The sequence below is a fragment of the Rattus norvegicus genome, chromosome 5, assembly GCF_036323735.1.
Source record: "Rattus norvegicus strain BN/NHsdMcwi chromosome 5, GRCr8, whole genome shotgun sequence".
NCBI classification, from domain to species: Eukaryota; Metazoa; Chordata; class Mammalia; order Rodentia; family Muridae; genus Rattus; species Rattus norvegicus.
In genome coordinates, this window is record NC_086023.1 from 54,561,995 (window position 1) to 54,589,405 (window position 27,411).

Sequence of the window (27,411 nt, forward strand, 5' to 3'; positions counted from 1 at the left end):
TTAGTGTTTTAGTGTACACATGCCATGGTACACTAGAGGTCAGAGGGTAAGCTGTAGGAGTTTCCTCCTTTCACCCTGTGGGGCTGTGATTTAACTCAGGTTGCCACGTTCAGCAACAGACACCTTTACCAACTGAACTGTCTCTCTGGCCTCAGCAGGAAATTTTCCAAAAGAGAATTTAAGAATCATTTTGTATGTGAAATATGAAGGGGGAAAGTCAAGATGCCATGCTGGAAGTTAAGATGAAAGCTTTACTTTTATGTTTTGAAAGACAAGATCATGTAGCCTCACGTAGCTCAGCTGGTCTTGAACTCTGTATTTGAGGCTAGCCTGAAGCGTCTTCTCCTGCCCCTATTTCCCAAGTCCTGGAATTACAAGGATGCACTAACACACTTGGAGCTTTGACTACTCTTTTTAGATATAAAATTCTAGCACTTTTCATAAACTTTAAATATCTTCTTTGAAGAAAGATGAAAAACAATGGGTTGGATCCAACATGATTGTCAGCGGACGAGGAAGCTAATCACGTCCCTCTCACAGCAGCATTTTCCATAAATAATGAACTAAAACACACAGAATTTTAAAGGTATTTTATTCCAAATTCCCCATCTAGGAGAAAAGATGTATAACAGTGTTTACACATGCTTCAATAACTTATTCACTATACAACTTACATTCTCTAAAACAACAGAGTAAACCAGCAGAGACAACACTTAGCACTTAAATAAGATTCTACTGTGGGAAGCAATGGTGTGGCACACTAGAAGGAGGGATCTACCCATTTACCATGATGGAGTGACTTGGAGTTCATAAGCCATCATGGACAGTGTGCGTTGTTCTGATGTGTCATGTCAAAACCACTGTGACCTTTCAGAATAGAATGTTTTTTTCTGACTAAATCTGGTGGGTGAGGAAAGGGTTCCATTTTTATCCCTTTTGTAAAAAATAAATATAGTCTCCCTTTTTATGCTAAGTCCACAGTTTTAAATAAAACACTTACTTGTGTTTGTGTATACCCTACACTGCTGTAGCACGGAGCTTTACCAGTCAGTACTTCACAGCCAGCAAGGTACGAACGTTACAGGGACAGAGACGGACCGCTTGAGTTTGCCACAATAGCACCTAGAGAAATAGCACTGGGGTCAGAGTTCTCCTGCTGTCCTTAGGATGCAGGGAACGTGGAGAACACCAAAGTCCAGGCAGAAATGAAAGGAAAGAGGCAAGAAGCTCTCCTGCTCTGCAAAGAAGATTTTATCAGCGAATGTACTCTCTGGCATAGTTTACAAGAACTTCTAAGCCAGGCCCATGGCGGACTGTGCAAAGGGAAGTCAGACGAAAGTGACTGGGCCCTGAAATCTGACCTTCTGCCAAGAAATTATATTTTCCAAGATTGGGAAAGGCACAGGAGGTGCACATTTTAATTTGGCTCAAAAATAATGAAAATTAACCTTAAAACTTGGCAACAATTATAAAAACCAATGCCACTTTCTTTGACAGAAGTACAATAAACCAACAAAAAGCATACCACAGTTCACGATATTCAGTGCCCATGCATGATGGTTGGGCATGTCTATACAGACCACATCTAAAGGACTAAGTCTATAAAGGAAGATCCAACAACTGACTTCACCTAAAACTCCGCTTTCTCATGTCTTCTTTCAAAAACGAATCTGCAGACAGACTAAGTTGCTTTCTGTAGAACTGCAAACAAAGTGCTTTAGTTTTTAGTTGTTGCAAAAGTGATCCTACACGCCACAGATCGTACAGGCCAGAGAACACAGGGACAGGCAGTCAACTCACAGCTTACCTGTAAAAAGCTAACTAGGGTTTCAGTGTGATGCATGTAAACCATGAATTATAAGTTTCAAAAAACAAAAACAACAAAACCAACCAGCAGTTGTGGTGAAGTTTACATCCCTTCATTCGTATCCTTACAAGACAGCACTAGTACTTAGGAGGGTTGTAAACATAAGTCCCTACGAGGGTACATCTAGTCTAGGAAAAGAGACATTCACTACAACGATGTACCTGACATCTGGTACAGACCTCTACTGACAAGTGTAGTGTAACGTGTCCTGCGGCAGGACCCTGGAGGAAGGATGTGTCCAAAGCGCTGAGACACTGTAACAGCAAGTGTGACTGTCATGAGACACACGGAGCAAACCACATGTTTAAAAAGTCATTAGAACATCACGTTCTTGGACACTAGTGTAGAAAGGTCTCCCGAAGATGAAAGAGTGTAGGCCTGGCTTAATTTTCTCAGCTAGAGCCATTATTATGTTAAGGTCGCCCTCTGCTGTTAAATCAAGATCTATCTTCAGGTTCCGAAGAGACTTAAAGGGCTTTTTCCCCTTCTGCCTACAAATAAAACAGAGCAGACAGAAAACCCAAACATTATAATGCGGACAATGCTCGGAGGGAACACACAGCAACTCCAATGCATACAGGCTCTCCTCCAGAGAGGCCGGACTCACGTGTCATCCTCTATGTACTTGATTAGTGTCAAGGCTTTTCTGTGAAGAATGAGGAGGAACTGTGCAAGGAAAGTACTCCTGAGAGACAGGCCAGGCTTCAAATGGAAGACCTGCAGGGACACAAGACAGTACAGTTTCCATGACGTTGACGGGATCTGACACACATCACCCATTGCAGCTAGGTCGCCTGGTTTCCAAAGGGCGGGGCCAAGGTAGTGGCAAATGTCTGGAAACCCTCCCAGTTTTTGAGATTCCCTATTTTAATGCACTTGAAATTTGTATTCTACATCAAAACATCTTATTTTATTATGAAAAATAACTAAGTGAATGACTTCAGGTGGTATGGAGGATGGGGCAATTTTGTTTCAGCTTCAGAAACATGGGATTACACAATTACGAACTATCACATCTCACGCAGACCCGGATCCACAAGTCCCAGTGAACTTGAGGCTCTTTTTCTCAAAGCTATGTCGGTGGCACAGGGTATTATGACAAAGCTCCGCTTATGTATAGAAAGAGTCTCATGCCATCCACCACCATCTCCAAATGTGTAGCTCATCAGATGTTTTAAAAACAGAGACAATAAAGATGCTACAATTTAAGCAGAAGCAAGCTAAGTTTTTTTTTTAATTTTTTTTTAAATTTTTTATTTTATTGTATGAATACACTGTAGCTGCCTTCAGACACACCAGAAGAGGGCATCAGACCTCATTACAGATGGTTGTGAGCCACCATGTGGTTGCTGGGATTTGAACTCAGGACCTCAGGAAGAGCAGTCGGTGCTCTTAACCACTGAGCCATCTCTCCAGCCCAGCAAGCTAAGTTTTAAGAATATTTTCGGGCTGGAAAGATGGCTCAATGGTTAAGATCACTGACTGCTCTTCCAGAGGTCCTGAGTTCAATTCCCAGCAATCACATGGTGGCTCACAACCATCTGTAATGGGATCCGATGCCCTCTTCTGGTTTATCTGAAGACAGCTACAGTGTACTTATATATAATAAATGAATAAATCTTTAAAAAAAAAGAATATTTTCAATTCAAGTAACACAAATTAAAGCACACCCCTCTTCTTCATCCACAACAAAAGTCCTCAAGGGATAGGGCTGTACCTGAAACAACTACAAGGATGGAGAATGCTGTTTTTAACTGTTAAGATACAGGCCATTTCCCATTACTAGTTCAAAGAGAAATTCATTTACGGACTTTAGAAACACCTCTAGCACTTTAATTCTTTGGTGATTTGTATGTATTCTGTAGACACTGTGCGACATATTTTAAAAGAAAACATGCAGTGCTCTTTTGTCTATCAATAGGTGGTATCATATTTACCTGATCCAGAAAGGCTTTCACTAGAGTGTCTCTGTGTAAGACATCTTGGAAAATATTCCTAAGAAGAAAAAGGTTCAGATGTTAAATGGTTTTATAGAGTCAGTTTCCACAGTCTCTCATTCTAGACAAAAAGGTAAAGTTTTATACACAGATGTGTAAGACAGATGAGTGTATTTGGAAAGGATACTTAGTTTGCATGAGGCCCTGGGTTCAAAATTCAGTGCACTCAAATGCAAATACACACAAACACTCAATGCACACAAAATAAACACAAACACACACAGAGATCCATTTTAACTCAAGGGTAATTTATACATTTTTAGCGTTTTTTCCTAGCTAGTGTAAGTTGAGGCTGTCCAGGCAGGGCATGTGCCTATCTATCAATGCATTTTAGAACCGTCACCTTACAAATTAGGCTCAGGTCAAGAGACTCACCATCTGTAAGTATAAACCAGGTCATAAGCTATTCTACCTCAGCCATGGCTAGCATGTAAAGTCCAGGCAAAATGGCCAATCGAGGCGACCCATTTCAGCATGCAGGTCAGACCAGAAGCTAATGAACAAGACTTATTTTCTCACACCCCATTTCTTTCAGTGTTTTTCTTCTGTCTTCCCTAGGCTATCACATTCATGCCAGAGGGAAAATTTAACATTTATCACAATAAGATAAATGAAAAGAATCAGATTAGGTAGTGATCACAACACCACGGCCCAGGAACCATGGGACGACGGAAACGTATCTGGGGATTACTCCGTGGTAATAATAAATAATTGTTCAATGGTATAGCAATTGCCCAGTGTGTGTGAATCCCTAAATCTGAAACCTCAAACCTCACAGACTCAAAGGAGAATATTATTTAAAACACACTGATACTATCATAAGCCCACAATAATAGAAGATATAATCTTGTGGCTGAAAATATTTCTGACAATTTTATATTTAAAACATTTATTAGAACTGGAAATAAAATTCCAAAATTCATGACATGATTTTGTCATGCCAGAATAGCTGAAAAATTGCTTTTGTCAAATTGTCCAACCAAACATATTCAAAGCAAAGACACTAGCGTGGTGCAAATCCACTCAAGTCTCCTCTTTTCCTGAGAAGAGACTCAGTGAGGAAACCGCTATGTGTTCCAAGATGGCTAGTATGTGAACTAGTGACGTAAGAGTTCAATTTGACCATGTCTTTTTCTGAAGCAACTCCCCTCAACCTTTCTAAGCAAAGGAGAGCTGTGTAAAATGGGTTCTTTTAATTCTGCAGCGACACACTGGGACCTCTGGGCATTGTGTTCCTACTTGGGCGTCTGTCAGCAGTTTACTATGGCTCCTGGTGTGCCGTGTGCCTCTTATCTCAGCTCTGCTTTCTTCTTCAGACACACGGGTCACACCCATTTGTCCGGGCTCACTGCTGCCTAACGCGCTTGAACCGGATGATCACACTTAACATATTTTCAGTGTATACAAAGGACTAGCACCATTTCAAGTTCTGACTGAAATGAGAGAACAGTGGCACTGTCTCACTATGTTTTTCAGACTTCAGAACACCATTAAATGCTTTCTTGAAGTTTTATAATTAAAAACCATAATTTCCCCCTAATCAATCAACAACTATTGACTTTTACTTTGCTGATCAGTGAGATTTACTTTTACTATTTTCTGATAAGAAATACACAGCAAAATATAAAATGCAAAGAAAAAACTATTCTCTTTATAAATATCAACTATGTTTCTGTGTTTGATATTCACACCCAGGAATAAAGACTTAAGAGTTACTTTTGTTTAACATACGATGACCATTATACACTAAACTTCCGGCAGTAGGGGCTAACACTTTCAGACTGGTAACTATTAACCTGGCACTTCATTAAGTAACTAGGAGATCACTATATATTTGCTAAGTATTTATTTTAAGAGGCAATCTTAACCTATCTTACAGGAAACAGTATTTTAAGAAATGAAGACTTAGGCTAGGCATGGAGGTCCATGCCTTTAATCCTTGCGCTTAGGAGGCAGAGTTTGGGGCTCGCCTGATCTATATAATGAGTTCCAGGTCACCCAGGACTGCCCAGTGAGACTGCCTAAAAATAATAGTAATAAAAAATTTAAAGTTAAAAAAATAAAGAAAAAAGTGCCTGAGTTTTGGCTTATCATATTTCATTTCTTTAAAATACTACTTGCATTGTTTTTACTCATAAATGACAAAAGTTTTATGTTGTTTAACAATGACACCTAAGGCCAAGTGTCACATACAAATCAGGAGTGAAGCTCTCATCTGTGTAGATGATGGTGTCCTGAGCCATGTCCTCTTCTGAAGTTGCCCTCCAGAAGGCTGTCAGCTCTGACCTCATGTATCTGCGTTGATTATAAATATGTTCATGACACGGTGGCATCTGCTTGACAGTGTTGACATCCACATCGATGTGTGTGGTGGGATAAGGGGCATACATAACTTGCCGGAAAGGTAGTACAAAACTGCCAGTCGCATCCTGTCAGAAGGAAGAGAAAACTTACTGGCCATATGACAAACGAGAGAAGCATTTTTAAAAGTATAATAATGGTAAGAGATGCATACTCCTGTGAACTGGTACAGAGTTTGTTCAGAGATAATATTCAAGCGGTTACTATATAAAAATCCAGCCACTACAGTTTGTGTTTCCAGTGAAAATATACATACAGTATGTCATTAAAAAAGTGGGTCAGAACATGCCATGTATAATCCAAATGAAGGGTGTGGGCACTGAAGGAAAAGAGTACAAGGACCTATGCCACGTATTAATGTGATTACTTGCTGGTCTATAAAACTATGATTGCCTTTCTTTCTTGATTGTTTTATCTCCTTTCTGTATCTGAATAGTATGTGTGTTAATAGGTAAATATTTAACTCCTCCTAGGTAGCTGGGCAGCCACTTACCCTGCAGCAAGCACCTGCTGTGTACGAGGTATTGTGTTGAGTGCAGAACACAGAGGCTGCGCAAACCTTTCATGCTTAAAGGCTAGGATAATTACCGTATATCAAGATATTTCTGGAAAGCTAGACAACTGTTGTCCTTGCTACTGCTGGTTCCTGTTGTGGTAGTTTATCAACTTGTGATAAACTTTGTGAGTAAAGAGATGAGAAGAAGTTGGAGATATCCTGACAAGGAAGATTGGACTTGCCTCAAGGACCCAACACCCCTGATCAGTAGGAAGGAGTCTAAGGAAGTGTGTGCGCCCTTCCACCTCTAACCTTCTTCTCCTACCAACTGTGGCGGGGTTGGAAGGGTTAGGGTGGAGTACAGACGGGAAGGGGCAGAGGTATAAGAGCCCAATCTAATGGCTACAGCAAATACACCAGCACGACTCCACTTTGTTTGGAGACTCACAAGTATTTCACTCACTCACAGTTTTGTGCCTCCCCTGTGTCTGGTGTACAGGGTGCTCTTTCAGAAATGCCATTATCTAACTGAACAAGGGCGTGCTAGGAAGTACTGTGTACTTCACTGTGATGCTAAGGACAATTGATAAGTGAAGATTTGTAAAATCAAAATTAGAAATGTGGTTTTATTTTAGTTCTGAGCTCACGGCAAGCGCATGATTTGAAACCCAAAAGTTTTCCTTTTGGGGGTGAAACTAGAGATTGAACTTAGGGCCTTTAACTTTCTAAGTTAACACCAACCATATTAATGAACTGTATCTCCAATCACCAAAAGCTAAATTTTATTGGCAAGAATTCAACTTTTTAAAACATGTTTTTAATTTGGTAAATGTCATTATAAAAAAATCTTGCAAATATATATAAATATCACACACCAAAATTAGCCAGACCCAAAGTCTATACAAATCCATGAATTTCTACAGTTAGAGTCGGCCTGTGGAACAGGTGCTGTGGGGCTCCACATTCAACTTTACCCTCTCAGTATCAGATGTATTTCATGCATTTACCCACCACCTACAACAAAACATTCACGACAGAATTAAAACCAGAAAAACTGTGTGTGTGTATATATTCATATATATACATATATATAAAATTTCTGTTTTCCATAACTTGTATCTATTATATGAATCTAGCCCTTTCTCATCCTTCTTTATATGTTATATTTAATTTTTAAATTAATATAATCTTAGCACTCAGAAAATTGAGGCAGGTGGATCGTTGTGAGTTTAAGGCTGTCTAGTTTTATTTCAACTTAACAAAAGCTAGAGTCATCAGAGAGGAGGCAGATTCAAAGAGAAAATGTCTCCAAAATGCCTGAGCTGTAGGAAAGCATGGGGCATCTTCTTAATCAGTGATTCCTGAGGGAGGGCCCACCCCATTGTGAGTGGGGCTCCCATGGGCTGGTGGCCCTGGATTCTTTAAGAAAGCAGGCTGAGCGAGCCATGTTTCCTCCATGGCCTCTGTCTGCATCAGCTGCCTCCAGGTCCCTGCCCTGCTAAGCTCCTGTCCTGACTTCCTTTGGTGATGAGCTGCGATGTGGAACATACACTGAAGAGACCCTCTCCTTCCCAACTTGCTTTGGTACTCATAATGGTCCCTCACAGCAATAGTAACCCTAACCAGGACAAAAGTTGGTACCAGGAAGGCACAGTTACAGTGCCAATTGAGTGGCAGCAGCATGGAGGGCTGCAGCAGGGTTCTCCAGAAGGCACGCTTTTAATCAGTGTCCAATATAAAAGACAGTTTCTTTGACACCAGGATCCACAGGTCCAGGAATCCAGGGGTAGAAAGGAGAATAATCCCACTCATTACCACCCTGTAGTGACCCATGGAAAATTTTTGATTCCTGTTCTTAAGACCTTAAAGTCTGCTGGCCTAGAACAACATTGTACAGAACTAGAGGCTCAGATTTTCCTTGGGCAACTCTGGACTTCTGATGCTCTTTAAGCCAACCAGCTAAGAAAGTAATAGGTGTTAAAAGGGGATTCAGACTACCAAGGGGAACTGGACTGCCTCTCCACAATGGAGGTAAGAAAGATTATGTTTAGGAGATCCTTTGGGGCATCTCTTGGTGCTGCCATGTTCTGTGATTAAAGTCAATAGGAAACACAACAACCCAATCCAGGCAGATGACAAAGAGCACAGACAGGTAAGGAACAAAGGTATGGGTCCCTCCTCCAGGAAGAGCCAAGACCTGCTGGGGTTCTTGCCAAGGGTGGAGAAAATACAAAATGGTTTAGCAAAGTAAGGCAGTTATAAATACTAGCTAAGGCCACCTGACTAGTTGTAGAAAAGAGGATTATAACTGACATGGGAGTTTTTGTCATATTTTCTTAAGAATGCATTTGTAGACATTTGTGTTTTCTTTCATCAATTTCTTTATCATATGCTGTAACATCAATTAAGAAATATCAATGGTTATCGTATTTAAGTTTCAGGTATTAAAAGAATAAGACATTGGCACCTATTGTAAATTTATAATGTTTGCTGATGTACAAGGAATAGTTATATCATGTTAGGCGTAATTATGACCTGGTTGAATATAGAATGCATTTCTTTTTTTTTTTTTTTTCTTTTTTTTTTTCGGAGCTGGGGACTGAACCCAGGGCCTTGTGCTTGCTAGGCAAGCGCTCTACCACTGAGCTAAATCCCTAACCCCTAGAATGCATTTCTGATTGTATGTGGGATAGTGATATTATGTTTAGATGTTGTTATGACCTGGTTATTGTTTTCACTTGGAAATTAATTATGACATAAGGAGATGTGATTGTGTGTCAAGCTGATATTGGGTGAATTTGTAATGATTATTTTTGGCTGTCAACTTGGCTACATCTGTAACCAAAATCCAAAAGTGTAGGGCACATCTGTGAGGGAGTTTGTTCAATCTGAAGTAGAAGATCCACTTCTATCCAGACCTTTGAGAGAGGAAGACACTCCTTTAGTCCAGATCATTCGAGCTGGGAAAAGACATGCCATTTAACACCATTTAAAATTACTTGTAATCCTGATCTAATCTGGGCCATTTGTTCTGCTAGAAATCTATATAAGGACTTGGAAAAAGGAAGCTTTTGGTTTCTGCCTGATTACCCTTGTCTTGCTAGCAAGACCATTCTTTCACTAGCATTGGAACCTATTTCTTTGGGATTCCACTGTATACAGAAGCCAGCTGAGACATCAGCCTTGCAGACTGAACAACCATTATATTCTTAGTCTTACTGTTCTTGGCCTGTAAGTCATTCATTCTAATAAATTCCTTCCGTGCATACATATATATACATATAGGTATGTATGTGTGTGTGTGTATATATATATATATATATATATATATATATATATATATATATATATGCTCCTTTATAAGTTTTGTTACACATGCATCTATCCAATCAACACAGAGCAATTGCTGTAATTGCAGGGTACAGTGTGACATTTTAGTACATGCACAAAAAGTATGATTCATTCAAGGTATCATACCAAACATCTCAGATAATTATCATTTTCTTCAGTTAGGAACATTCAAAATTCCAATTACTAGATTTTTAAAAAACAAAAACTAGAGCTGGGGCAATGGCTCAGTAGGCAAAGTACTAATTTCTGTGTAAACATCAGAACTCAACCTATGTTAGGATCCCCAGCACCCATGTATAAGTCAGCAGCAGCAGCATGTACCTATAACCCAGTGTTGGGGGATGGTATGGACAGGTAGATCCCAGGGCACCACTGCCCAGCCAGTCTAGTCAAAGGTTTAGAGAGAGATCTGACTGAATAAAAGCTGAGAAAGTAGACATTATTATCTTGTTTCTCATCTTGATGAAGAGATTTCAGTGGTTCTCTATTTGGTATAACGCTGGTTGTAGATCTGTCCAATGTAGACAGCTTTTGCACCACAGAAGTAGGGATGTTCCTTGAATACACAAATTTATTTACAGTTCCTACAACAACACGGCTTTTGTTTTGTTCCATTTTGCTTCCATCCTTAAGAACAAGTATGAGAGAGCCATGCAGTGGCCATGGAAAGCAAGTTTGCAATTTCCCTTGCCTGCTCTTCCATCTCACTCTCTTTGAAGCAGGGTCTCTCAATCAAACCCAGGGCTTGCCGGGAAAAAATAGTTTCCACTTAATTATTGGAAAAAATTGCTAATTTATATTTATCTAGTTTGCTTAAAAAACAAATATAAAAACTAAAAATATAAGCACTAGAAACAGACAATTTGTCTAAGTTTTAAGAGATGTTTTAATTTCTTAAACTGAGTCAGCATGGTACATTTTCATACCTACTCAGTAAGCAAAAGAAACATTACCGTTTCAGAGGCTCAGTCTGACTCAGGCACGGATTTAACAAGAAAACGCCAAGGCCAGACACACAGCTAGAGGGTGCTTCCCAGATGACACTAACTGTAGATCCCTAAGACATACACTTCATGCTCACAATGATGGAAGAAACCAGTCCCCAGACAATTCAAAATATGATCCATTAATGCTAACAGTATACTTTACAAAGATGCTCGTAATAATTTTAAAGTTCATTTTTACTTGTTGCTTCATATACGATAAATGAACGGCAAGTGTACCTTTAGCAAGCCTTGTACAAAGAGTCCAGATTCGTATTTAAAGGACGATTCGGCTTCACACAGCCTGGAGCACTTCCTCTCTGCTGGTGTCAGAAAAAGGCACAGTGTTCTTACTATCTAGAGAAGAAAAGGTTCAGCATTGACACGTGAGGTAAAAAGGCCATGCTTGTTTATGAAATAAATTTCAATAGAAAGTTTTGTTGCCATCATTGAAACAGTTCCCAAGTAAGGAGCATCCTTTGACAGGGCATGGGTCAAAACACATCCTGCTTACAAAGGGATTTTGTGGCCAGTTAAGTTTAGGAGTAGGTGGTAAATCAACTGCTTGGTATCTCAGAACTTGCTACACTTGGATAACTATTGTTGTTCTCTAAGTGAATAATATTTGTTTTTTTTCCCAACTGTATTTGGCCATGAAACCTTCATCTGGAGAATAAACCATGTTTCACTGAGGGAACTATCGTCTGATGCAAAGTGACAACAGGGACTGCCCAAAATCTTCCACAGAAAAAACCCTGCTCAGTTTCATGGGGAACAAGTGAATGGTGGGTTTAGAAATTGCTCGCTGCCAGTAAGTTGGCCTAGAGCTGTACAGAGCAAAGTGAACAGCTGTGTGGCTGTGCTGGGACTCAGACCATAGCCAGAGGGAGCTGAAGACAGCAGTTCTCGACTCCAGTAGACACAACTTGTCTCTCAAAACTGAAATGATACAGGACAAGCTATTTAACCTAAAAGAAGATGAGAGATGAAAAAAAAAAAACCTTAATAAATGAGCCCAAACAATGGAGCCTTTCTCTTTTCATTAAGCCAACAAGGATGACCCACATGGAGCCCAAGACCTTCAGTGTCTCAGGTGGAAAGCTGCTGCCTTTGGGGGTCATGCATGACAGCTCTAAATACCCAGCTAAAATATAATGAGAGGTTTTCGTATACTTGGCAAATTAAAGTTCATGTAAGTACACAGGCTAGCTCTCAAAAAAAAAAAAAAAAAAGCCGAATAGCTTTGTAAAGCAAAGAGCCCCTCCCCCAACTTATTTCCATGTGAAACATTTAAAAAGAAATTAGGTTTGTTCCAGTTGATATGAATATGTGTCATGTGTCTATAAAGATGACAAAGATGGCCGCTGACTTTTGGCACGTGTCCTCTGGAAATGTTCGATCAGTGTTTTGGCTCCCTCATCCCATTATGTTCATGGTATAAACTCATAGATTTTGCTGAAATCATCTCCAGAAGCGGAATGATCTCGTTAGCTATTTTACACTCTCTGCTTTTGTGACTCTCAGATGTTTGTCTTACTAGAAAGCTGCATGTGGTCACTCTACACTTCATGGTAAGAGTCATCAGCACAGTTCCTATCCTGCACACAGCCAAAAACAAACTGTTCAGGAGGGAGAGTCATACAGGGATAAAAACCAACAACTGGAAAATAGGAGAAAAATACCTCATTTAAAGGCCAGGCCAGATGGCGTATACTTTTAATCTCTGTAGTTGAGCATAAGAGGCAAGTGGACTGTGGTGAGTTTGAGGCTAGCCTGATCTACATAAGGAGTTTCAGGCCAGTCCAGACTGTATATAGTGAGGCCCTGTCTCAAAAAAGAAAAATCTCATTTAAAAATTTTTCTCAAAACAATTTATGATTCAACTGGGAGTTATGGATTATGAAAATTAATGTGGTAATCAAATTGTTACTCATTGTATTAGTCAGTTCTGCTAGAGGGTGTCAAAGGAATTTGGTAAAATTACGCTGCTTCCTTACACTATGAGGTTATTTCAATCGCAGCCTACTATTTACATGATAATCCATGATACGATGCTAGCGATGACGAAAATCAGAGGATAGCTGAGCTGTAGAAAGGATTACCTTATTTACTTTCTCTGCACTGCTGCCTACCACCACAGAACAGCCGCAGGTCTGCAGATGTGAGCTGATGGCACTGTAATGAAAACACCGGCACGGTCACGGCTTCACAACGACAAGAACCAGCTAGGTTTGATACCACGCCAGAGCCTGATGAACATCAAAGTCACCCGCATGATGTCACCCGCATGATGTCATCTTCTGTTGTGTAAAACCTTGCACTTTCTAGGGACCTTTCGTGGATGTCATCTTAACGACAACTCAGGGCTGGCGCGATGGCTCCCTGGTGGAGAGCACCTGCTGCTCTTGCAGAGAAGATCCAGAACCCACATGGTGACTCACAACCATCTAGTTCCAAGAACACCAAACCCCTCTTCTGCCTTCTGCAGGTACCAGGCACCGGTGTGGTGCACATACATATATGCAGATATTCAAACACATAAAATTAAATATATTTTTAAGGAAAAAGATACCGTGGTTAGTTAATAGATGCCATTATCTTATAGTAACTCCTTCAAAGAGAAAGGACACTGGAAACAATGCATGAATGGCTGGTCCCAGCATTCTGAAGTGCTTCTGATTCAAGCCATTCAGGCCTTGATATTAAGCATCTTTACCCAGTATTCACTGTGAGCTTAAAGAGAATGCAACAAAGAAGTAAACACTTGAACAAAATACTTGTTCACTTCTCACTGCTAGTGGCGGTCTGCCACTGTAAAGAAGACTACAACAGGAGACGAGGGATGCATGTGGACCACTCTATCCTGCAAAGGAACACACAGCTGCTTGGTGAGTACTGGCTATTCCACTTACTGTCTTTCTTAGAGCAAATATAACAGGACACATTGGCTACCGTCTCCTGGGTGAGTTCATGTGCCTGGCACTGTCCTAAGTGCTTTAGATTATCCATATCACCTGGTGCCTACAAGGACCTGATAAACTAGCTGTTATCACTGTTCCCATTTCACAGGTAAGAAAATGAAGGTACTGCTTTGGGTACCTTCCCCAAGTTTTCCCAGTTGTAACCCAGATAGTCTGGTTTTAGAGCCCTTGTTCTTATATGTTAAATCCCACAGGAAGAAGAAAAATGTCAGTCTAAAATAGAAATAATTTCCATTTCTAGACCTAAAGAATTCACAGGAATTTACAACGCAATTCAACTTGATAGATTTCTAAGGGTTATATATAATGAGAATTGTAAGAAGAAACCAAACCCAAACACAGATCAGAACTCCTGTGGGTACTTTGGAAACTCAGCCTTTTCAGACTGTGGGAAGAGTAACGTCAGACCTGCCACTACTGAGGCATGTATATGCCTCACGTATACGCTTAACACGTATCAATACGCCTCACGTATATACTCAAATGTGCAATATGGTCCCTAATATTTGGAGGAAGTAGGTGTTCTACCATTTTTCCCCCTCTAAATCTTGTCATGGGTGAGCATTAAGATTTTGATCCGCTCTAATTAGCATTCAGAATAAGAAGTAAAATTCTTACTTGAGAAGAAAGCCTTCATGACAGCTGTCACCAATGTCATCATCATTGAGTACTGTATCAGCTATCTAAAAGGCACACATACAAAATTAGTCTGTTCAGTGTTGAGAGCACTCTTAGTAATAATATGCCTAGGTCTAGAGCCGATACAAGCCAGCCTCTCATGAGCATCGGGGCTACCTAGTGATGCTGCGTATGCACTTTTCAGAGTAGCAGAGGGAACTTGGCCAGGAAGCGTCAAAGACGCTTCTTTTAATTTCCTCTATCAGAATTAGGAGATCAAGATTAACGACAAGTCAGGATTAGGAACAGTGTCCAGAGATATTTACTCATGGAAAATGTGTGACTGAAATATCCTCAACAAATGATCAGAGAAACTGGTGGACGAGGAGCTGGAGAGATGGCTCAGTGCTTAAGAGTACTGGCTGCTGGTCCTGAGAACTGGGGTTCAATTCTTAGCATGCTCGCACCCTACCCCCCCGCCCGCCACACATGCACGCACACACACTCATGCACTCGCTGAGGCACACTCTGCTCAAGGGGTAAAGGATGCGTGGACTCACATCGAGGTCTTCAGGAACACTGTGTGATCTCATAGACGCAAGCAGCTCCATCACAGGGATGACCTCCCCAGTAAGCATAGGGATGATACTCTGACCCTGGACCAAAGACAAGGAAGTGAATGCCAGGGTAATGGGAAGAAGACAAAGGATATTACTGCAAATTTCAACATTCAAACAATCTGCCACAAATACACAGAAACGTCTGAATTTTAAAACTACGACATAAACCTTTTAAGAAAACTGTGCCTACAGCTGGCTCTGCACCCCTGAGCGATGCCTTGGGGGTGTGCTCCCTCCCTTCATACAGCAGCTCCTGTGAACACAGTTCAGAAGGAGTAACTTTTAAAAACTGCATAAGCACAAGGCTTGCACAGGCCTGATTCAGATGAGGGCTAACCCAGAAACTATCTCCATTTGGTATTGGCTCACAAATGAAAAGCTAATTGTTGCAGAAGTCTTCCAGGGTATACACACCGCTCTTTAAGGCCAGGCCTCAAGCCCAGCACAACGCAAGGTCAGTGGTGTTTCTGAAAGTGCTTTACTACCCTGTATCAGGGTCCCCCCGCCCCCATACATATTATGGTTTCTGGTTTTGTGTTTTTATATAATTTCTGTGTATGCAAATATTGTATCTGTCCCTATATGTGTTTCTTGAATTTTTTCTTTGGCTCTTTTCTACTTCTATTTATTTTGTCCTCTTCTGGTTTGTTTTTAACTTATTTTACATCATCATCATCATCATCATCATCATCACCACCACCACCACCACCACCACCACCACCACCACCACCACCACCACCACCACCACCACCATCATTATTTTAGATGCCTGATTTATCCTAATGAGAGAGAGAAAGAACAGGTATGGATCTGGGTAGGTGGAAGTTATGGGAGGAGTCAGGGGATGAGTCAATAAATTGTGGGGCTGGTGAGATTGCTAAGTGGTTAAGAGCACTGACTGCTCTTCCAGAGGTCCTGAGTTCAAATCCCAGCTACCACATGGTGGCTCACAACCATCTGTAATGAGATCTGATGCCCTCTTCTGGTGCGTCTGAAGAAAATGACCATATATTCATATAAATAAATAAATCTTTGAAAAAAATAAATTACATGTAGTATCTTAATTTTACAAGTAAATGACCTCAAACATATTTTGCCAAACTGAAAAGGATGGCCAAATATTAATCTGTAGATGTAATTAACTTTTTTTACTCTAGTCTTCAGATTTAGGCTGCAGAAATTTTTATTCAGTTCACTCTACACAGCTTAACAAGAGTTACTCATTTTCAGGCTCCTTCTGTCAAATGAATGTATCCTTACCAGAAGTACCCACCACTTTATACAGACATGAGCAGAGGGGAACTGTCACAGGCAGCAAGTGATAGACACTGTACCTGATCTTCCATCCTCTCGGTGCCTTCCAAGACAATTTTCTGGACATTTTCTTGTCTTTCCTAAGAAAAAGAAAATTTACTTCAACAAATCCATTTCGATGCTTGTTCATTTTTCAGTGTAGATATGTTCTATCATGTACAGTGCACAGGGAAGCACTTTCTATGCAGGTGGGGAGAAAGGATGGGGACAAGAGATTAGCTCAGCAAGTTCATGGTTTCACATAGAACTTAAATACAATCAAAGCATCCTTTATTCTGCAGTAAAGAGATAATTTAGTCAAAGACGGCCCACATAACACCTGCAGCTTCAAAAGAAAATAATTACACACTATTCAAATCAAACAAGATCGACTTGCATCTGAGGAACAGAGGGATGGTTGTTTTAGTTTGTTATTTATGGGACCGGAACTCACCAGGTAGAACAGGTTGGCACTGAACTCAAATCCTTTTGCCTCAGACTTGAGCAGAGATTACTTGCCTGTAATATCACCTGCAGCTACACTGTTTGGATCTAAATGATTTTTGTTAAGTTTGTCAGAAATAAGGAAGGAGTCTGCAAAAGGTATAATAGAGAAAAAGAAAATTATTCTTTTTAAAAGATGCTATTTCCCTTTGTAGTAGGTTAGAGGCCTTATAAAATTAGTCATGTTTTAATGGGTTTCCAGGACAATATTAAACTAGAAAATAGGAAGGCGAATTATATGCTGAAAATGCACAGCAATGTATCAGGAGAAAACCGTATTTCCTTTAGCTAAATTTGTAAATTGAAAGGAGTAACTCCCTAGAATCCCTTTGGTCTATCCTCATTATAGAAAACTGGGAACATGGGAAAGCAGCTTAGTTACCAACGGCTGCAAGGCTGACAGCTTATCAGCATCTTTGGACATTTATACTTTAAAACGGTTGTAAGGAAGAGACAAAGTCACTCAAGGAAAACAAGAAGGACTTAGAGCCAAAGCTTCCAGAACAAATTCCAACTGAATGTTTACTTTCTCTAAGCTATAATACCATTTCATCTTCCATTACGACTGTGAAGACCACAGTCATGTGAGCAGATTTTTCTGTGCCCAGGAGACACAACATAATAGCTGTCTGGTGTTGGCTGCATATAATTCCCAAAACTTAAGTGTAAAAGTACCAGAAGACACTTCACTGGCCAGGTTGCTCTGAATGAGATCAAGAGCTGCTTACCTTGTGCATCCATATCCTTCCTTTTCGAATGATGTGCGTTAGCCTGTCAACACACACTCTGTGCAGTGGGAGGTAGAAACTCAGCTCCGTCTGCGGCAGTATAATTGATAGTCCGTAAGTGCTCCGATCTCCGTTCCAGTTCCCGTCGAAGATTAATGAAACAATAATGACGCCCTTTTCAGATAAGACAAAAAACTTTACATCTATTGCCCCACTCTCCGCATTCCGAAGAATTTCTCCATTCAGAGTGTGGTTGGCAAGAAAAGTGATTTCTCCATCACTGAGGAGTACTTGGTCTGTCTTTGGAGCCCAAATGTGCCTTACTCTAGGACCAAGAATATTATCCCAGTAAGCAAAGGTAGCCGCCAACAAGGGTGATTCACCACTTAAAGCAATCTCTGTCTTGGCAACAGCAGGAGATGGTGGGGGGCAGATAGTCGACATCCCTGCATCCCAGGTCTCACATTATCCAAACGCTTGCAATAGCTAAACAGAGACATACAAAAACAGCGGTTAGGTTCAGCCATTTAAAGATATCCAGCCACACCCCAACTGACTTAGAAAATGTCACATACCAACAGAAACAAAGAATGAGCCTTTACTACCTCCAAATGCATAGCCTGTGCACAATTGTAACGACTGGATGTTTGATATTTGGTCCCTAAACCATTTCAACTAAAGAACGAAACAGGAAGGGGAGGACCCTGTGTTACAAATGGTACCCTAGTTAAAAATAGGTAAAATTAGGTCCAATGGGCCATTGGAGGGAAGAATGGGTTCTAATCCAATGACTGCTGTGCTTAAGAGGAGTGGAAAGGAGACTGAGGAGGAGGCAGACTAAAGCAAAGCTAGCTAGCTGCCGGAAGACAACAGGCAGGAACCGGAACGCGGATCAATCGTGGACAGCACAGCGAGAGTACCATGGATTACTGCTCCCCACCAGAGGTGGTACTGAGACAAGGAAGGATCCCCAAGAAGCCTTCAGAGGACTATGTTCCTGATGATCACTTGACACTTGCATTAGGCTTGGCGTTTCTAGAACTGAGAGGGAACACACTGCTGCTCTTTTAAGTTTCCCAGTTTCTGTTTCCTAGGTGCTCCTAGAAAAGCAATTCAAAAAAAAACAAAAAAAACAAAAAAAAAAACAAAAACAAAAAAAAGAAAACAAAAGACAACAACAACAACAACAACAAAAAAAAAAACCCCAAAACAACCCTGAGAGCAGAAATACCATAAATCAGCTAAAAAGATGCAAGATCAAAAAAACAGCAACAGAGCAACAGCCCTGTCACTCTCAGTGAGCTCTGGCGACTGAGGTACCGAGGTCCAACACTAGTGCTTAAAAAGACACTGAAACAGGAAGGGACAATAAGCAAAGGCGGTAGTGCAGAAGGCAGTACAGCAGTGTGAAGGGCGCATACTAAGTTGCTAAAATGAAAGTTTCAGTTACTCAGAGCAAAAAGACAGGCAGACAAGAGCAGAGGAGCTCAGAGCCAATCCAGCGCCAGGGTTACACATGTGGATCTTCACTCCAACACATCAAAGTCTACATACTGTATGTAGAAAATCACAAAGTTTCTAATTAAAAACATGCCATCAAAGATTTAAAGTGGAGAAAGTGACAGAATGGTAGGTTTTATGTAAGGCAACTACTGCAGGAAGCCTCCTCTCTGCCAGTGTGATTACTTTGGGAGTAGGAGTAAACATTAGATCAGTCACAAAGTGATGGCCATGTAAATACAAAAGTCTATTTACTGGGCTGGGCAGACCGTTGGACAGTGCAGCCTGCCATGGAGCTCATTCAATCCCTAAGATCCATATGGAGGAAGGGAGAAGGACATAACTAATTCCCACAAGTGGGCCTTGAACGGTCATAATCTCTGTCTCTCTTTTTCTCTATCTTATCAAGAGTTTAGAGTCTCATGCAAAGGAGTAACGCCTATATTTAGAATGCTGAGCAAGTCTTTCTATCATATTATGATTAGGCATACAGAACTTGGCAAGACACTCAACTCTAAGGAATAGGTTACCTAGAGTTTTTAAATGTGCATTTTGAGTTTTAGAAATTCACTTAGGCACTATTTACTTTTTAATACATGTCAATTGAATAGTCTGAGGAGACTCTAGATTATAAAGTTGTACAGCTTGTTTAAGATGTTGACTTTTGGACACAGTAGAGAGGTCAGCTTTCAATGAGAAGTAGAGAGTGTAATCTGAGTGGAAACTGTAATGGTGCCACTGTTGTCCTCGCCACCAGCAGCGAATTGCAGGACCACAAAATAAGTGAACTCAACACACAACCATTCACCTAGATTGCAAACATGTTTCTGTTACATTTTTGCTTTTCATTTGAAAAGCACTGAATAATTCTAAATACAATAGAACAAATATTCCATAAGTATACTGAAAAGAAAAGCACTTCTGGAACCAGTATTGAGTCCCAACGCATAATCTTAAAGACTTATGGGAAAACTTTTACCTGATTGTGAAATTTAAAGTATTATATGCCATTTACTTTATTTAGCCTCATTCCTAGTCTAATTATGAGGAAAAGGACTAAAGATCATGTTAGGTTGTTCAGTTTCAAATGCAACCTTTACCAAAATAGTCCTCTTACCCCTAGGCAATGAATGCAAAGACCCCACTGGACCTCTACATTGCAAAGAGTACCCATGTATATTATATTTATTGTAAGATGTAATTTACAAAATAGGAGCAAAGAGATTGATTAAAAAGTATAACCATTGACAACACACCAGAATGACAAAGAATTATAGGAACATGGTCTCTTTCTGAAATGTCGGTCTCTTTCTGAAATGTCGTATTCGATGGGACTCACTCTTTCCTGTGATTAACAGGTGATGACACACACTACAGGATAAGATTGACAAAGTGAGGTAGGTTCCTACTGAACTGACGTGTCAGAGTGATCACTGCAGTTTGGTCTTTTGCTATGCTAAATACTGGTTGCTCCCAGAGACCTCACCTAGACCCAGGTGACTACATGACCTTGCCCCCCAAGTAACCTTGATTGGTGAATAAGATGCCAACAGCCAATTGCTGGGCAGAAGAGACATAGGTGGGGGTTAGGGTTCCCAAGTTTGGGGTTGGAGAACCATGAGGAGAGACAAAGGTAAAGCGAGAAGATACCATGTTGTAAAAATCTTAAAATAGGGGCTGGGGATTTAGCTCAGTGGTAGAGCGCTTACCTAGGAAGCGCAAGGCCCTGGGTTCAGTCCCCAGCTCCGAAAAAAAGAACCAAAAAAAAAAATTTTAAAATAATGGCCATGTGGGCTGGCTAATTGGAGTTAAGAGCAGCCCAGATGAAGCATGGCAAACTATATAATGGGATTACTGGCTGGGAAATAGACATAACAGCATAGAGGATAGATACCTGCCCAACTCTTGTAAGGCTCATTGTAAATATAAAGGTTGTGTGTGTCTTTTATCTGGAACTGAATGGTCAAAGGTTGGGTAGAAACCCTGGATTGGGACTAAAAATATCCAATAACAGATCATGTTTGGATGATCCTAGACCACTGAGCTAGGACAGCCCTGGTGGTTAGATGCCAGGAGGAGGAAATGGTTCAGAAGTTTCCACAGCTGAAAGATTTTTCTGCCCAATTCTTTTGAAAAACCAAAACAAAAAACCCAAAAACTCCACTATATTCAGAAGTTAGTGTCTCTTTTGAGCCCATCCTTCTGCTGCTGCAGCAGGTAAGATCTCTCGTTTGACTCTATGCTGAGCTCCACCTGAGTCTGTATTCCATAGCTTGGTCCTTTCATGCCTTTACAATGTCACTGCCACTGCATTTCTGGGTCCACGGTCGCAGGCTGCTACATTTTCTTCTTCCCCTTTTTTCTGTGGATTAGTAAAAAGGCTCTTCTAATTCCTCATTTGTGAAAACCTCCCAGTGGCCTTCAGCATTTCTGCACGTCAAGCATGCTAGCAAAGCCTTCAGCAATTTAACGTGGAACTTCTCTGTCAAGTTTAACCTTTCTCTAGCTCACATAGATCCCCGCATCAACGCAGCCATCTTGTGAAGGGCTCGGTGACCCTCACTGGAGAGAACTTTGCAATTTATCTATTGAGTTATGATGTGAACTTATTCTTATTTTACTCATATATTGTTAGAACTGTTATGCATATTTACTTAACTTTGTTTTGTCTGTATGTATCTCAGTCTGCCCCATGCTTGCCTGGAGCCCGTAGAGGTACCTGGGTCCTTTGCAACTCAAGCGCTCTTAACCACTGAGCTATCTTTCCAGCCCCTTCAGAACTTTGGCTGAAATCTATGAACAGGCCTAACACTTTCGGCACAGCGTGCTGGCATCCGCTGCTCAGAACGTGGTTTTCAGATTATGCCATCTACCTACAAATTCATTGTTTTAGGATTATTTATTGTGTACTGTGGTTATAACTTTGTAAAATTAATGCAACAGCAAGACCAGACCAGTGTAACTTTTTCCCTTCCATACGTTCACAGAAGATTTAGTTTTACCATAGATCTTAGTAGTACCCATATAGCCCCCCTCTAGATTATAATGAGAACTTTTACCTTTTTCATTTAAGAGTACTTCATGGCTTCTCTTAGGCAAATCCAAATTACCAGTATCATTACCCTCTTGCTCCGAGGCCATTATTAAATAAAAGAAGGAGTAAATATAAACGACCTTATAACTAGAACGTCTGAGTGACTGACTAGCAAGCAGGTGGTATATATCCAGTGTGAAGACAACAGACAGATGTTTGGACAAAGGAATCAACCATGTCCTCAGTAGGACACAGCAGAAAGTACAAGAAAGGAGCAGACTGTTCAGAATAGCATCTAGTTTAAAACTGAGATATTGTTTATTTCAGGAATATAATATTTTTGGACTGTAGCTGGATGTAAACTAAATCATGAAAAAGGGAAAATTCCTATGACCTAAAAAAAATAAAGTCTTATAGAGAAGTGTAATCAGGGAAGCTGTAGGTATGATATTTCTAACACCTGCAGTTAGCTTTGGTGAAAACCCATATTCAAATGTGGCCTAAACAATTCATTTCAAACTCACATATTTTTGTTTATGTTTTCTGGGCTTATCTCAGAAGGTTAACATTAGCCACAGAGTCTTCTGAGGGAAGCTGAATCCAGAGTGAGGCTAAGGTTCATCACTCTATCAACAGAGTTCAGGGGTCACAAGGGCTTAACTGATACTTCCACAACTAATAAAGTGTATTTGTATTAATAAGCATATTAACGCTGTTAGGAAACTGCCACATTTGAACACCCTCCACCCTTCTCCTTTAAACCTGTGTAAAATTAAAAAAAAATTGGCTACAACTTTCCAGGCTGCTTTGAGGAAGTCCATTTGCTTACTGCTACTGTGCTGAAGAATTATACCACCATAAGGCTTCCACTGCTTGTGGGAAGGTGGGGGGACAGCCATCAACCAGCCCTCTCGGCCAAACAGGAACTAATCAAGACCCCTGTAAAGACAGTGGACTTCTTGCCAGCCTGGCCTTTGTCACTCTTCACAAATGTTCAATTTCAGTCAAGACTCACACCCATATCCACGACACCAGGACTGTGTCTAACACTTGGTCAGTATTTAATCAACATGGGAGTGTAGGGCAGGCTCAAAAGATAGGAGTTTTAATTCATTCGGTCATGTTCTGAAAGCAAAGTCGGATGGCCAGCATAGCCAAAAAGACTGTTTTACCAACTTTTTACGTTATATTCACATTTATCTCCTGGAAATTTAAATGCTTGTTGAATGTCCAATCTGCAGTGCAGGCTGTAATATTCTCATTCATTCTCTCCCCCCCCTTCCCCACCCCCTGGTGTGCGTTCTGTAAAATAAGAGCACCAGCACCTCCAGGCAGTTTCCAACTGATTCAGAGCTTTCTCACAGTGCCAATGGTCACTGAAGTGCTAGTTAGCAGTGTCTCAAACAGAAAACCCCACTTCCTCCTGATCCACAGATAAACTCTCAGTCCCTGTAGCAAACATTCGTTCAAAAATAGTAAATGAAAAATTTCCAGAAAAATTATTTGCAGGTTTTTTGTTTGTTTGTTTTTTTGTTTTTTTTGTTTTTTTTTTTTTTAATGTGACACGTGGTGCTGGGCAGGGTGAAGCAAGCACCTGCTTCCTTCTCCTGGGCTGTGATTCACCCTTTCAGTCTGGCATATTCGTGCTCTCCACACTGTCTGCCACTATTCCTCCGTCTTCTTGGTTATCAGATCTGGTGTCCAAGTACCAAGGAGCCTGCACTCAGGTCATCCTTGTTTTACTTAACAAGGGTGAAAAGGCTGTAGGCTACTTTTGAAACACAAAGCAATCACATTCACGCAGCTTTTATAGCCTGGCTGCAATGGCTCGACTTTATTATCAGTTATTTCTGATCTCTTATTGTGCCTAGTTTCTAAACTTTATCATCCGTGTATGAAATGTAATGAGGGGAAAGCACCTATATTCACATGATGTGTGTGTGTAGGCACTTGCCAAGATTTCAGGCTATACTGGGGGCCTCCTGGAACGTCCTCTTTAATTGAGGTGAAGACTAATATATTTCAAATACTCTGATTTCATATTATTTTTTGATTCCATATTATTATTAACATCCCCCCCCCGTGCTCTTTATTATAAGTTTTCCAAGTGGACTAATGATTCTATCTCAAAGTATTTTTCAGTCTTTTTTGGGTCCTTTATGTAAAGTAAAAGTACTACTGAGACAGTCTGTGTACCCGTTTTACACAACTGGTGACGCACCGGAACAGTGTGACTAGAAATTTATCCACCTGCCCGAACAAAATTCTACAAGCGCCTAACAGAACGCGCAATCCCTCTCAGGCAAACGGAAGATTTCCCTCCTTTTCGGAATATAAGACCTGGCCAGACAGACCCTGTGTGGGCAGACTTAATCAGTGCGCTTCTCTCTGCAACTGATTACCATCAGTCAAGTGATGCCCAAGTCACAATGGTCACTTCCTTTAGTAAGTCTGTGCAACCGCGGAACTGTGAGGCAACCAGGTCAAGTCCCACAGAACTGGGGAACACCCTGGTAAGAGCTGCAACCCTTGTAAGAAAGCATCCACACTCAGTGCAAACTTCTGCGAAATTCTGCCTGCGTGCTGTCTGTCCTTACTCCATCCCACCCTCGCTTACTCCTCCCGGGCGGGGACCCTCGGTAGATCTGACTGGGTCGCAGGACCGCCAGCGCTCTGGTTGCCTCCGGTACAGACCCCTGGGGCCCAGGCTTCTGGTGCTGGAGGCCGCGCCCGCGGTAGCCCCCGGAGGGTTCCCTCAAAGGCCGGGGAGAAGCTCCGGGTCGGGGAGCGCGGGCGGACAGCGTAGACGAGGCCCATCCTCATCCCCTCCGCACCGCCGCGGCCCCCGCAACTCCTGCGAGGCCAAGGGCTCTTTCGCTCGGGGAACAGGGGGGAGTTCACCCCGAAGAAGAAAAAACCCGCTGGTACCGGCCGGCAAGCAGACCGAGGCAGCAGCCCCGCTCCGCCCGCACGTCTCACTCACCCACTCGCCGCCGCTGCGCCTTCACCGCCGGCGCAGGGACCGCAACCGCAGCCGGCTCCGGGCCCCGCCCCGGCCCCGCCCTCCCACGCCCCCGAGTCCGCCCCGTCGTAGCCCCGCCCCCAACCACGGCCGCTCCAGATTCTGCAGGGGTCTGTGTCCGGTTCTTTTTAATCTGGTTTCCTTCTTTTGTCTTTGGTCACCGTTATGGAGTCAAGTTGCGATCTGAGGCAACCAAAACGCACCTGCCTAGCATACCCTGCCTGGACTGTCTAGACACCACTCCCACAGAGAAGGAACAGGCAATTGGGATGGCTGACACTACAAACGCCATCTTTCACGTGGGCGGAACTTGTCTCTGCTTGACGCGCCGCTGTTTCCTCGTGGGACTCCGTAAGTTCCGGCGTCGCATTTTCAATGTGCTTTGCCAGCCTTGAGATGTCAGTGGCAGCTGGCCGGGCGGAGGCTGTCTTGCACTTTGTATCTTCCAACCGCTGCTCAGGAAATAACGTTGGCAGAGTTGAGCTCAACCTAGATAGATAGTGCCATCTGCGTTAGGGAAACCTGCTGGACCCACGGAGCATAGTTACTGGTTGTAAGTAGGTTTTTTTTTTTTTTTTTTTTTTTTTGGTCAGCAGGTAGTGGATGCTCAACTAATAGTTAATGAATGAGTGGATTTCTTTTTGTCCGTATGGCACAAGTAACTGCCGTTAAGTCGTGCACAGACGGTGCACGTTCACTCCACAACAAGCACAATTTGTTAATTCCTCCCTCTCTGTACGTCATCACCCCGGTTTTCTTCTAAACGTCATTCAGTGCACTTTGTTTTTTAACTTTTGGGAAAATAACACCTTGACGTTTAATATGTTTAACTTCTTTTGGTTTGTAACTGTACTGTGACTTTTCAATACAGATGAGTAGTGTTTAATATTTTTCATCATTTACAGGAAAAGAAAGGAATTAATAACAAACTACCTATCAACACTACCTTTGGGTAGTAGTGTATGCTTTTTTCTTTTGTTGTTTGTTTTAAACCCAGCAACTGTCATCTGTTAAGTTCTTACACTGTTTTGTACGGTGCTTTTCAGACTATACAAAGGATTATGTGTAGAGTTTAGCATGCATCCAAACACACAAAATGGATAGTACCGTGTTTGGAAGGCTAGGGTTAAGAGTGAGATGCTGTAGGTCAAAGTGGGTGAGTTTTCAGGTCAGGTAACTGGGTGAGGCTAGACAGCTAATGCATAGCATGAGGAATAGACATTTATTTTATATCCCACACAGAAAAGTTAATAGGTAGATTTTAAGTACTATCGTGTGCACACGCGCGTGCGTGTACACACACACACACACACACACACACACAATTTGTCTGTAGTAACCCAGAGCTATCAAAGTAATTGATTGGACCAGTTTTGTGTTATTCTAGAGCCCAGTATATATAGATATTTGTTTGGTAAGCCCTTCTCCTTTAAAACTTGTCTGTGGTGATCCAAACTAACACTAACTACACTTCAGAATAAGACTGGAGCTTTGATTAAGTGCCTGGGGGAAGGAATATATACCTCCTCAGATTTTTTTTTTACTTCAAAATTTTGCGTAGAGCCAAAAACCAACTAACAAACAAACAACAAAAGAACCCACCCCCACCACCACCAATAACATCCAACAACAACAACAACAAAAACCAAGAAAACAGTGTCCATCAGATATCTCATTTTGTGTAATTTCAGTCCTAGGATAAATACGTTTTATTTAAAAAATTAAAAAAAAAAAAAACAGTCAAACCAAGAAGAGTCTAGGAATGTCCTTAGTGGGTGGAGGGCTTGCCTAGCATGTATGACTCCCTGGGCCATACCAGCGTCCTCCTCTCTTTTTCTCTCTCTGGAAAAAAAAATAATGAAACACCAAGACCTAAAATGTTGCATGACCACAAGAAATGAAATAAACCATAATAGAACTTATATGTTGCTGTGTATTTTGTGACCAATGAGTGGAAACCTTTTCCTTCACATCTCATGGAACAATTACTTAGCCATAGGTAAAGTAGGTTATATATTTTTAACTAGATTGTAGCTAAATTTTATTAATCAGGAAG

General features: G+C 41.3%; 1 protein-coding gene across 4 annotated transcripts; it reads right to left on the reverse strand.

Annotated features, from left to right (window-relative positions):
* Positions 1-575: 575 nt before the first annotated feature.
* Positions 576-25,655, reverse strand: RGD1359108 (similar to RIKEN cDNA 3110043O21). 4 transcript variants are annotated; one of them, XM_039109829.2, is made up of 11 exons: positions 25,559-25,655; positions 17,800-18,285; positions 16,609-16,668; positions 15,215-15,310; positions 14,655-14,719; positions 13,158-13,230; positions 11,296-11,412; positions 6,058-6,293; positions 3,805-3,862; positions 2,475-2,584; positions 576-2,358 (listed from the first exon to the last, which is right to left on the reverse strand). In XM_039109829.2, the coding sequence occupies exons 2-11, from the start codon at positions 18,241-18,243 to the stop codon at positions 2,172-2,174; spliced, it is 1,446 nt and encodes a 481-aa protein (XP_038965757.1). In that variant the 5' UTR covers positions 18,244-18,285; positions 25,559-25,655; the 3' UTR covers positions 576-2,171. The 4 variants fall into 4 exon arrangements, 3 of the variants coding, with proteins under 3 accessions (XP_038965757.1, NP_001007703.1, XP_038965758.1); NM_001007702.2 differs by lacking the exon at positions 25,559-25,655 and adding an exon at positions 25,317-25,363; XM_039109830.2 differs by lacking the exons at positions 576-2,358; positions 2,475-2,584; positions 3,805-3,862; positions 6,058-6,293; positions 11,296-11,412 and adding an exon at positions 11,419-12,023 and having other exon boundaries at positions 25,317-25,642.
* Positions 25,656-27,411: the final 1,756 nt, after the last annotated feature.